The sequence below is a fragment of the Falco biarmicus genome, chromosome 1 (genome assembly GCF_023638135.1).
Source record: "Falco biarmicus isolate bFalBia1 chromosome 1, bFalBia1.pri, whole genome shotgun sequence".
NCBI classification, from domain to species: Eukaryota; Metazoa; Chordata; class Aves; order Falconiformes; family Falconidae; genus Falco; species Falco biarmicus.
The window spans coordinates 72,060,550-72,073,859 of NC_079288.1; the positions used below are offsets into that span (position 1 = coordinate 72,060,550).

Genomic DNA, 13,310 nt, shown 5'->3' on the forward strand with positions numbered 1-13,310 from the left:
GGAGCAGTTCAAGAGTGGAGTCAGGAGTAGCTCTTTCGGAGACTGGCATCGCCAGGGGAGCTGCAGCACAGGCCACCCGGAGCAGTAGCTGCTTGGGCACACCAGCTTTTCATCCCTAAGTGCACATCAAATTATTACCAGAAGCATTAGGCAGCTGCTACCAAAGCACAGTGTTTTCAAAATCATGAGATTTTGACAACTCACTTCAGGAGCTAAAAGAAAAATGAAGGTGGACAAAGAGGACTCTGACTCGTTCTTTTATGTTTTGGAATATTTGGGGTGCTCCAGAAGACTGAAAGATGCAAATACTATATGATTTTTATTTGTTTTTATAAGGATACACGAGATGTCCTGGATGATTGTAGGCTCATTGGCCTGATACTGAGCCCAGACAAACTTAATTGCACAGCTGATACTGGCTTCAATTAATAGATTACTAGAAGAGAATAATGGAGTTTGTTCCAAGCAACATCTTGCCAAATTATGGTTTTGATAAGATTAAAAGTTTGGCTTGCTGAGGGTATTGCAGATACTCAGGGTGTTACATAACATATTACAAAAAGTGATTTAAAAAATGCAAATATATTTGTGTTCAGGAAATTGCCATAGTGCAGCTGAATTTCTGGAGGGATTCTTTCTGAAACTCTTCACAGCCCATGTTTTTAATACTGTCATCGGTGAAAGGTAGCATACAGTCATTGCTCACAGCTTGCAAGTGGTGCAGAGGTGGCAGTGAGTGAGCAAGATGAGAGGTGAGACTTGGTCAAACATGGTGTAGCATTACTATGTGTTGAGGCACAGAGAAGCTTTACTTGGTTTCAGCCCCTGAGAAATGGACACTTAGAAAAGCTTTTGGAGGACATGATGGCTTTCTGGCCAAGTATTGATGCACAGTGCAGCCAAAAGGGCTGGTGTGGTCTTCAGATACACGGACACCTAAGTAGGTGTAGGGACTGTTGCTTTTAGCCAGAGCCCAGCGTGTCGGGAAGGTCAGTGTTGAGCTTAGCAAAGACAAGACAGAGAAATTACTTCACCACTAACTATAGGTACATAACAGGTAACAGGCATTTTCCATTTCTTTTCCAAAGACTTTACAAAACCCCACTGAAGGAAACCAAAATGCGGACTTGAAATAAGGTGTGTGTTCCTGAGGGTGAAATAACACATGCCATAACAACAAGCCGTGGGTAGAAGCTGCATTGCTGGGAGGTGACGGCTTGGGTTGTACTGTGTTGTACTTGCCGATGCTGTCTGGTGCAAAAAGGATTTAGTCTGGGAAGTTGCTGTGCTGTGTAGCAGGCCAGACTCGGAGATCACAGCCCAGCTTTTGTCGTTGGCACAGTCGGTGGCCACCACACTATTCAGCTATTTAATAGAAATTAGGATACTCCGCAAAGAAAGCTGTGTCAAGCCAAAGAAGCACTTGTTACAGCATACAGATGCCTAGAATAACAATGAAGCCTTAAAACTGGGATCAATAAACAACAAAGACCTGCCGCCTCTTACGCGTGTCCTGCTTAGCATCTTGGCAAAGCCAGCCTTCCCCAGCACGCTCGGGTCCCCGGTCGCGCTCCTCCTCACCCTTTAGCTCCCACAAAGATCTCACTCTTCACTCGCTGCAGGCCCGGTTACCTTGGCACTTCCAGTATCTTTTCTGAGACACTGGCACTTTCAGAAGGTAAAGGCTGTGGAAACTTCTTGCTAATGGGCAGGAAAATTACTGCCTCCCCGCAGACTTTCTACTATATCGTAAGAAGTGTTATTTCGACATCAGTGTCTTTCCCTTGGTTACAGTAGGCACAGATCCCTGTTGGTGATGCCGGTGACAGTGGATACGTGCATAAGCATGCAGAGCATCAGCTCTCAGGGTTATGATCTTGTTAACTCCCTAGAGATCGCATGAAATTCAAAGAAATACAAAATAAATAAGCTATTAGGTTTAAGTGATTATTCGTCCTCACAGCTGGGAGGCGCAGGCTCTTAGAATGTTACATTTGCTGCAGGGTTTGGAGGAAAAACTTCCTGTCATCTCTCAGCAAAGAGAATATTTGCAGAGCCATAAGAGGGACGCAAAAGCAAAACCAAAGCTTTGACTCTCAGCCTCGTGCTGCCCTCTTTGTGGCTTCCTTTAGGCTTCGATTAACGCAGCAGCCGAAGAAGCCGTGGCTTTGCAAGTAGCATCTGGTGTTTGAACAGACTGAGCTTATTTGTACCAACAGCAGACCGTGATGTACGATAGCTTTACAAGTCAGAAATGCTCAGAATCCTCCAGTCACTAGAATGATAACTAAATCATACAATTTTGTGCTAGAAACATTACTGCTTTTATGAAGACAGAAATTTTTATGAGCATCAGCCAGCTTTTAGCAGCTTTGTATTTCTCACTGGTAATGAGAAAGCATTTCATCAGCAGAATACAGGTGAAATAGAGCTGTACTTCATCTGCCAGGGACACAACAGGTTAAACCATTTTCTGTGTCTTCTCACTTGTGCCCCATCGCTTTGAAAGAACATGGGTAAATACATCTTTGGATAGCCTGCAGTGAAATTACTTACTGTGGGTAAAATACCATCCAGCTGTGAGATCAGCTCCTAAAAATTAGAAATTTTTGATGCATTATATTCTGTTCACTTTCAGGCCCCACGTTGTTCCACATAATTACAGGTAATATTACCAAGTATGGCTGAGAGCCATCAGGTTGTCACCAGGGACTTTTGCTAATAGAGATAACCAGAAAAGCAAGTGCAAACTTCAAGACTGTTTTGAGCACAGCTTCAAGGGCCCAAAGAAGTCTAAAGCTTCCAGGTACTGCGGATGCTTTGGCAACTGGGACATCAGTGAACTTGCTAAACAAAAAGTGACACATTTAGACAGGGCAGGAAAAGGATACTTCATAAGTATCTCTGATTTCCCAACTGTCACTCAACTCTCCTCCAAGTTCAAGTATCGTGCATCTTTCAGGCAGTAGTACAGCCATCCGTCATAGGCTCGTCCATCCTTCCTGTTACCTTGCAGGAGATGTGGGGGTCTCACAGGAGATGCTGGTTGCCCACGATACTTTCCATGCAGGTGGGAGGTTTTGCTGACCTTGTCACAGGGTTTCTGACACTGCTCAGGGCAGCAAGCCTGCATGATCATCGCTGTGCCTCTTTCTTGGGCGCCTACTTAATCAGAGAGTAAACTCTGTTCTTAGTTTAATCTTCGTCTTAGGCATGCCAGACAGCAAACACATGTGGAGTTTAAGGAAAGGGTCTCCAAATACAATCTTGCCCTTCAATCTTACCTTACATGGGGGGGGGGGGGGAGCGTGTGTAATCATTTCTTTTTCCCACATGATTTCCTGTATACAAAAATGGCGGGAGAGGGGGAGTCAAATCCTTTTTTTGCCACCCCTTCTTAAAAATATCCAGTGTACTAAAATGTTATATGTTGTTACTTTTCTCCTTTATTCCACGTAAGATCTTTTATTGAATTTTTGATTGCTGCTATATGCTAAGTACAGGGCAACTCATCACAGGAAGGCCACAGAACATGTTGGTAGGACTGTTAAGTTTGACTGCCCTTTTGACTTTTTCAGAAACTATCCAATGACACTTAAAGTGCTTTTTTTCCTACAAGAAAAAAAAAAGCATCCAGGCCCTGGTGCTCATATGGCAGCGTCACTATGTAGCAACTGCGCTACCGAGACCCTGCCCTGGTCTAGCAATAGGTGGTGGAGGCACTGGAGAAATGAAACAGGTACAAGTCGCTTGAAATGCTAACTTTTGCCTAGTGCTTAACTTCCTAACCTCCTATGGCAATGTGTGACGTATCAAAGGAAACAGGAGTAAACAACAGCGATGGGTCCTCTTTACAGGCAAGTCAGTGTGGAGTGAAAAGGCATTGGAGTTTATTATTCATACACGGCATTTTGAGTGACTTCTGTATGCAGACTGCTGGGTGTAACGCCACTTTGCTCTTAATAAAGAGTCTGTTTTGCACAGTGTAAAGGTGTTTTGCACCCTGGCTGCCTAGACAAGGGCGTAGTTACTGCACAGTGTGAATGCCCAGGAAAGAGTGCAAAATACCTGCAGATCCTACCTTGAGACATTCTCACTGATTTCAGCGCTTGCTTTTAGATTGCCAGCTTAAAGACAAAGCCCAGAACACCACATTTTTCCAGGTGTAAAGGCTGAATGCCAAGAAATAATAAAATAAAAAAAAAAAGAAGGAACACTGAAGTATTTTTTTCTGGATTTTTAGCTGCAGCTATGATTATCTCTGAATATTTTAGACACACCACCGGTATGAAATGTGAGAGTGATAAGGTACCTTAAAAATGATGCTTATTTAATTTTGCACAAGTCAGTCATAATGTTGGGTTAATATCTGTTTAATTCTCCTACGGTGTTTCAGGCTCAGGAGAAAAGCACTGTATCTCAAAAATACTCCAGAGTTAATCAGGGACGTGGCAGCATCTGCTTAAGAGAGACCCGTAATTGAATCATCCCTAATTAACCTATCACCTCAGCAGAAGGGAATAGGATGTTGGTACCACTACTGAAATGGATGAGAGTGCTGGGAATAGAAAGGGGGGAGGATGAGGGAAAAAGAAATAAAGCCATTTGCCTAACACCTAGTTTTATAACAAATTTGGGAGGAGGGAGGGAAAAGAAATTAAAGTATATGAATCATTAAATCTGTTCAGTATAGTTAATCAGACTGTAGTTTCAAAAACATTTGACCATATTTACATGTTAATCAGTGCATGATTTAGGTCCAAGAAATGTTTTCTTCTTTGTGGGGTTTGGGCTATTTACAGTATTTACAGATTTTTTTTCTTATTATCATTACTGCTGACCTAATTTGTATTGTAATAATTATAATTTCAAACTAGGAAAAAAACTCTTGGAAACTAGTGGGCAGAAAATAAAAGCAATGTCAGAGATCTCAACATAGGAAATACAGCATCTGTTGTATATTTATTGAATGACATGTCTGCACAAATCAAAATGAGAGGTATTTCCTATTTGAAATAAATCTCACAGACATACAAAACAGATCCTGAAGAACACTGCTTGATTTAATATTGTTCTTGTATTTTGTGCTAGATAGCTAATATACAGTAATTGCAATTTGTTTCATGCAGTGCCCTGCCAGACTGTTTTAGATTATTTGAAGACTGTACTTCAGCATCACAACCAGCTTATGGTACCACAGCCAACAGACCATCCGACTGAGGTAGTATACAGTGAAGACAAGCTACATCTCTTTATGTTTGACAATTCATTGAAAACCTGTAGGCAAATAAATCAGTAGGTGCTGGAAGAATACATTTAGTAGTAAAAATATGTAAAATCTGTTATTAAACTGTCATTCTTAGATACAGTAATCCCCCAAATGGAGGAGACTCATCACTAGTATAATCTAAGATGACTTTATTGAGCAGTGCATAACCCCCTCCATCCGCACCAGCTGCACTTTCCTTGTTTTGGTTAATTTTTCTCTCGCCTTTCCTCAGAAGCATCACTTTTATGGGTAGTATCTAGGCTAGGGCTAGCCTGGTGAAAACTGTAGCAGGGTGATTGACGGTGGCTGCACGCAGCAGCTGCCCAGTGCGCAGGGGCTGCAGCCCACGCATGGAGGCACCAACATGTCATGTATGGACTCGGACATGCATATGTATAGAGTTAGTATAGCTCTAATGCAGTCCTGAGATGGTTAACACTAAGATATAAGTTTCCTTCGTTTTGCAAATAGACCCAAATATAGACTTCTGCAAGTCTTTGGAATGCTCGTGCTTTACAGAAAGCATCCCAAACAAAATGTTGAGGTTTGACAATTTTATACTTGATACAGAGTTTGGGGATTTTTGTAGTTATGATCTGTGTAAAAGCGCTGCAGTGAAAAAGCAGGAAATTTTAAGACCTCCCCTTCTCTAGAAAGTAGATGTATAGATTTATCTATGATCAATTGTAGTGTGACTCATGTTAATTTTGCTCCAGTGTGTTTCTACCCAGGCTTGTAAAAATGCTTCAAATTAAGTGGGTTTTGCTGAGACTTTTCTAGTTTGGAGTGTCTGTATTTGAGTTTCTTGCTATGCATGTTTTTGTATATGTAGTGTATATTTGTCATTACCCATTATTCACACAAACAAAATCAGAAGAGGGAAGTCTTATGTTTAATCTGACCTTCCTGTGTACAAATATGTGTGGTGCAAGCCTCATGTAGTCCAACTTACCGTAGTTTTACTGAAGATGCTTTGCAGCAGTTCAGGCTGTGCATCACATTGCTCCTCCATTCAGTTTTATCCTGTGGAAATTACAATGTACATATATATAGTTATATTTATATGTATCATTAGCTGTTATCACTCAAATATATTCCAAGAATCCATTTTCCTTTTTTTAATGTTCTTTTGCTTAACTAAAATTTTCAAGCACTGTAAAAACCGAGGCTGTTCTGTAACATCCCACATGGAATAGCTTGTCATGATGTGACAGAATTTTTTATTCAATTAAACACATAGATGCTAATCTTTTATTCATAAGCTTAATCATGTACAAATACAAGCATGAACGCATTTGTACTTTGGTTCTTCCTTCAGGGTCTGCTTATTTCATTTCTGGAAGGTTTTCTGTTTGTTTTAGTTTAATGACTGCTGGACACAGCAAACTGCATCATACATTTACCGAGAATCTTTTGCCCAGAAGTGCTTTACTTTCAGAGAAAGTAATGAAAGTATATCTGTAGCAGGAACCCAGTAATTGTTTAACAAAGTAGCATAACTCTATATCATGCCTTTGGAGAAGAATAAGGAAAAATATCCTAAATTTCAGGGGGAATAAGAAGTATAATAAAATTGGGGCTGAGGAAGTTACACAAAATTTATTACCTTCTCCTCAATAGTAATGTGAGCTCTCATGAAATTAAGATGTTAGGCTTTTCTGCACCCTATTTCCATATTTCCATCAGTGCAATACATTTAAACACAGAGGTAGCTTCTGGGATAGCTTGCTGCTTAGCAAAGGCACACAGGAGCATCTGACCTAACGCACATGAGCAAGGCTGGAGCCTGACCCTTACGGCTTGCATGGCATTGCTTTTGCCTGCCAGGCCTTAAAAGCGAAGCAGTGCCTACAGAGTTAGCTGCAGCTCGTACTTACTTGGTGCTGGTATCAGTAAGGAGGGTTCTTGCTTCACTAAAGTTTTTTCAATAGGGAAAAAAATAGGTTTCAGAAACTTAAGGTAGGAAAGTAATTCGCTTTATATAAAAGGGATGTGGCTCTAGATGCTGAAAATAATAAGTAGCAATGTGGGGGTGTCAGATGGTCCTGTGCGTTACCTCTGTGGTGGAACAAGCCAGGGAAATGCCAGTGGCAGCTCCCCCTGAGAGGGAGTGGTCACAGCCACTTCAGCAGAAGAGTATAATACCCCCAAAGGGCTTTCCTTGCTGCACCCTGGCTCTTCCTCCTTCCCCTGTCCCTTCACCTCGTTGGCAGAGTCTGAGGAGCTGGACTGGATGGTGGGTAATGTTCTTTCCATGGCAGAGCTCCTCAGACACACTACAGGTTTCCCGGGGTGTGTGTACCTAGCAAAAATTCAAGCAGCTTCTTGTAGCGTGAGTGGAGGGGGAGGCATTGACTGCTGCCCTGTTGCAGCGGTAGGAGGAGACAAGTGAAGCGCAAAGAGAAAGTCTCGGATGGTAACAGAGTTGAACTATAGGCGAAAGGTCTTTTTCTTAGGGATTACAAACTTGGATTTACAAGCTGCAGAGGGAAGGAAGAGTTGAGATGTTTCAGGGGGAGGGGAGGGGTGCCTCAGACAAAGCCCATCTCTTCCTTTATATTTTGGCTTCCTTTGCAGAGCTTTGGATTTGCTTGTAGCTGTCTGTGCCAACAATTTGCACCACAGGGAACAAGTAGTCACATAGGCTCAGCTCCCAGTGATGCTAACCCCCCCTGGGAGGTAGTGGTATCCTAAACCATACAGATTCTCTAATGACCCCCTGATCAGTCTTCACTAAATTAAACCTTCCATGTATTTATCTAACTTGCAAAAAAAATTAAAAGCAAATACCTGAGGAAAAACATGAGCAAAGATGCAACATGAGGAAAGATGCTCCCAAGCTGTCTCGCAGGATGCTATAATAAACATATGAAAGGAGGCAAGGGTAGTCCTTAAAATAGTTTTGAGATATCGAAGATCTGGAAGTGAGGAGGAGGACTTTACAACATTTGCCTACCAGTGCAGCATGCGGCTGATTGCCTCTGTTGAACATCAGACCCTTGTTTCTCTAGTTCGCTGTGACCTCCTATCTAAGCTGGAGGCTATACAAAGATTTTACTAATTGGGCCTCCAGATTTATGTGTTGTAATAAAAAAAGAGTAGCTGTAAAAGTGAGTGAGTCTCTAGAAGGGTGTGGTTTGGGTTTTTTGTGTACTTCAGTTATTTCAGCTATATTAACAGTACCATCTTACATTAATTGGGTAATCCTGAACTATGGCATTTTATGGGCAACAAGAATTAAGTACAATTTAGGTACAATCGACGAAAGAGGGCTTATAAATGTGTGTGGATTACAGGAATCCCCATAATTAGTCCCACGGCATTAATTTAGTGTTGGAATATTGAAGCACACAAATGATGAAGGTTAAAAGCAAAATTTCTTTCCACCTGACATGGTGGCATCTCCGTAAAGCTATAATTTGAGTTAATACGGCATTCATTAATAATAACGAAGCTTTTAGTTTTCATAGTTCCTTTATTTATTTTCTTTATATTTTTCACAGTAACATAACTGCTGTCAAGTTTCAGGTGTGTTCTACAGAATTAATAAATTTCTTACAAAAATAGACCAAAAGAGTCACCTCTGAAGTAAACTGTCAGCTGCGATGAAGTGATCCATTTGATCACGCTCTTCAAAGACCCTTTTTATGCATTTTAAGAGATTAAGAAGAAAGGTTATACTAAATAGTATGCCCAGTCACTGATTCTTTACTTTTTCTTAACCTGCTGTTAAAGTGGAAATTACCAATAGCCACCTCTCAAAACGTATTCCTTGCACCTCACCAAATTCATGTTCTAGAAATTGGAAATGTAATTTTAAAAGTACTCATTCTCAGTAAGAGCAATTATGTTGTGTGTTCACTTCAGGATGTGTTTCGCTGTCAGTATCGCAGCTAGTTAAAAAGCATATTTTTTATTGCAACTGACATCTTTACTTATTTGCCTTGTAAAATCACAATAGAAATATTTCACTTTTTCAGGGGAGCAAGCAGTTGCTGAACAACTACCCTGTCTACATTACTAGTAAACAGTGGGATGAGGCTGTAAATTCTTCCAAGAAAGATGGACGACGGCTCCTTCGCTATCTCATCAGATTTGTTTTCACAACCGATGAGCTTAAGTACTCATGCGGCCTTGGAAAAAGGAAAAGGTCAGTGCAGTCAGGAGAGACAGGTCCTGAAAGACGTCCTCTGGATCCAGTAAAAGTAACATGTCTCAGAGGTACTGCATCTTTTCGCTCAGTGTCCACCTTATGTGATCTCATTTCACCACATTGGCTCTGGCTCAGTAGAAGCGTTTGGCTGACAGTTGCAGAACTAGAAGGGGTTTCACAGGCGGGTGAAAAGCAGCCAGAAACCCTCCGCTTTTCTTTTTTTTTATATACATACATATATATGTGTGTATGTATGTATTATATATGTGCTTTTGGTTATTTTAAATGGGAAAAACAGGGCTGCTTATTTAAGAGAGGAGACAAATACGAGGGCACATGACACTGATATACTTGAAGCAGCAAACAAGGAAAAATCAGACAACTCTGATGACACCCTTTTATAATAAACTACAGGGCATTCTTTAACACTGATGTACAGCAGAATTAACCAGGGAATACTTATAGCCTAATGTGTAGTAGGTATATGGCACTCAAGGCTACAGTGCATCATTGGAGTTAAAAGCTAACCAAGTTTCAGAATAGGTTTGAACATTTTGTAGGGCCAAGAACATCTACAAGTTAATGACATACAAAGTGTGTGCAAATGCGTTGTCAAGGATTTAACTTTTTCTGGAGCAGTGATGCAACATTGACTGAAAAAAGTTAGGGGACAACTTTCCCCTATGTTTAGCCTGATGAGGAGGGGGAATTTTGCAAGCATTTCACGGTGTCAGAGAGCGAGTATGTTGGATAATACAGAGAAAGGGTCCAGACTGAGAAGAATTATCTGTTGTGGCAGTTCATACTTTGGTTTCCTAAAATTGTTCGAAAGGCCTGGTACTGGGCTTTGTAATGAAACAAACAAACCAGGACTTTTTAGAGCCCAATTAAAAACATGTTTGTAGTATCAGCATCTGCATTTTATAGATGCATATGCTTATCATTTCGTTAATAAACTCACAGTTAACTTTTTGTAGCATTTTGTGAACACATAGACAAAACTTTGGTTGAACTGATTTCAAGAACGTTTTACTAATCGATGCAGTGTTAAAAGGTGTATTATGGTCAGTCAGTGATAAAAATATCTTTAATCATCCAACTGGATTCCAAAGTGGTTATGTACACCAGATCGAGCCTCTTCCCGTCTAGGATAGAAGAATCCAACAAGGCCAAGTAGATAAGACTTGTAGTTGGGGTACATTGGCGTAACCAGGTAACGAACTCAGATTTTACATACAGCCAAATTAGGCAGATGCTGGGTTTTTACTACAAAGGAACCAGTTGACCTGTTATATGATACTCTACCAGACCTTGTACTCTATCAGAGCTTAATAGAAGGGCAAGTCTGTTGCACACCATGCTGCACAGAGACCTGGAATGAGATGCAGGGTCCCTAAAGCTCCCCTGGAAATGGAAGGCTGAATACAAGTGCATTGACCATTTACTAAATGGCTTTAAAGTTCTCTGAATAATGTATGCACAAGCAGCGTTAATACCCTTCTCTTTCCCTTTCTTCACCTGCCTCCCACCAAGACTTAACAGTAAATCCAGCTGTAGATGGACTTTTGCTTATGGCCACTCTCTTTCCTGGGGTCCTGGGCACACAGAACCAGTGGAGCACTCCCTGGGAGAAGGAGAAAGGCCAATTTCCTTAATTTTCAGAAGCTTGACAAGGAAGCCAAAACGTTCATTATCTAAGAACCAGTTAAGAAAACAGAGTAGACAGCTCTCCCTTGGGCTTTCATGCATGGGTGGGAATATGACAACTTTCTCCACAGAGCCAAGAGTTGGCCGCTATCTCCTACCCATTTGCAAGCCAAGGTAACAAGTGTCTGACTAATTCTCAGCACATCCAATTATTGCCTTCCCACCATAGCAGGGAGTACGAGCTGCTTCTCTCCCTGCACTCAGAGTAGTTTAAACATCTGTAAACATTTTTAATATACTCCTACAATTGACTGATGTCTGGAACCAGCTTTAAAACAGCCTGGCATGCTTAAATTCTAGCATTACTCCTTTACGTGGTAACCATTTCTCCGAGAAAAACGCCAGTCTGTGGAGCCCCACGTGAACTTAACTAGGTAGGAATTACTGTTGCCTGTGTGGATATCTAGGGAAATGAATTTAAAACCGAGATAGCTATCACTTTTGCAGACACACTGCTGGAAGAGCTATGCAAAACTCACATCCTAATTGTCCAACAGATGAGATACCTTCCAGGCACAGGAACTCATGCAGAAGCACAGCATTCCCTGGTCTCGAGATGTGGTGACAGTAATGAAGTTACCTTATGCCACGTATTGTGCTGTTGGCTTGTCAACAGCAGAAAACAGAATTTAAAAACATCCTGGGACACACAATACTGAATGAGGAAATAACTAATGTTACAGAATAAATAAGCTCAGTTTCCATATGAGGTACAGCGTATCCAATATATCTAATAAGGTGCCTTCACATTTAAAATCATATTTGGACATTTCAAAGTCCAAATACATCTGTTTGAGCTATGTCTAGCAGTTAACTCCAGAATTGGTAAGGCACCTTCTGCAAGTTTAGCATGTTGCATGTCAAAGAATCCAAAAAAGAAATTATAAAAAAATGTAATCATCACATACAAATAGCTGTATGTGGAAGCACCAGCTACTTAAATAGCCCGATTACATACAGTACAATTCATTTTCTCCTGCCTTGAAAAATATCGCCAGGCTCCCCAAAATTAGCCCTCTCATCTCACGTAGCTATTTCTAAGGCAAATTTAGTCTCTGAAGAATAGGTGTCAGATTCAGGAAGATGGAGGAAGCAGGACTTAAAATGAAAGATATTCCAAACGGGAAGGAGCACCAAACTGAAGTGACAGTGGTGACATTTTCAAGCAGGTTGTGGGCAGCTGCAAGCCTGCAGATGTTGAAGCAGCCAGCAGAGGGAGACGATAAAGACCCGCAAGAGTAATCACCTTAAGGTATTAATACACAACAGGTTCCAAATGAAATACATCCTGGTTCATGCTAGCTTTCACACATACTGCACATGCTGAATTACAACCATCACTTCAAGTTAGTTCTTTTTATTTCCACAAGAAGGGATTTTATCTCCAGATCCCATGCGTCACATATTTAGCTCAGGTATAAGAATATACAGTGCATGTGGAGAAACACACTTGTACAGAAATAAAATAGGTCCGAGTGGCATTATCATGGCATCCCCATAAGGCTTTACTTCTGCCTAAATAGAGCAGTAATGCCCCCTTTCTTATTTCCCATGAGCTTTTGACACCTGGGCGATAACGGATGCTACAAAACCAAGTTGGTTTTTATCCTTGCATGTTTTCCTGCAGAATTCATTAGGATGCATTGTACTTCCAACCCGGACTGGTGGATGCCATCCGAAGAGCAAATAAACAAGGTATTCAGTGACGCAGTAGGACATGCTCGTCAAGGGCGTGCAGTGGGGACTTTTCTTCACAATGGGAACTCGTATTACGAAGGGACTGACCATCCAGGATCACAGGATGAAGTCTTCAATAGAGGTATGCAAGATGGATCTGCTGATTGATGGCAGTGAGAAGAACCTCATACAACAGTAGCAACCACTTAATTTAGGAGAGACTGTTTGTTAAACATACTTATCCTGCTGTCATTTAAGAGTCCAAAGCATGTTTGAACACATACTGCCTACATTTCAGCTTCTCCATCCTACCATGTCCCAGTTAACTGAAAGAAATACATTTCAAGACCTGCTCTATGGGACTTCTCAGTGCCTATTATTTCCAAATCCTTCATAGCACCCTCAAAGGGAAATTGCAGTTCATTTCATCTAGTTCCAGAGGAAAGGTAATTTAAAAACTATGAAAATGTCAAAAGAAACAGGAGCTACTATCTCATCTGCCTA

The 13,310-nt window shown here is 41.1% G+C and overlaps 1 protein-coding gene across 2 annotated transcripts in view; it reads left to right on the forward strand.

Moving 5' to 3' along the window:
• The window catches only part of BEND4 (BEN domain containing 4), a 29,680-nt gene extending 16,706 nt beyond the window's left edge, over positions 1–12,974 (forward strand). Inside the window, exons 3-5 of one of the 2 annotated variants that reach the window (XM_056334510.1) lie at positions 5,130–5,221; positions 9,250–9,490; positions 12,757–12,974. In XM_056334510.1, the coding sequence (XP_056190485.1) occupies positions 5,130–5,221; positions 9,250–9,490; positions 12,757–12,974 (551 nt within the window). The remainder of the gene's footprint in view (positions 1–5,129; positions 5,222–9,249; positions 9,491–12,756) is intronic. The other variant, XM_056334520.1, reaches the window with a different exon arrangement.
• The last annotated feature ends 336 nt before the right edge of the window (positions 12,975–13,310 follow it).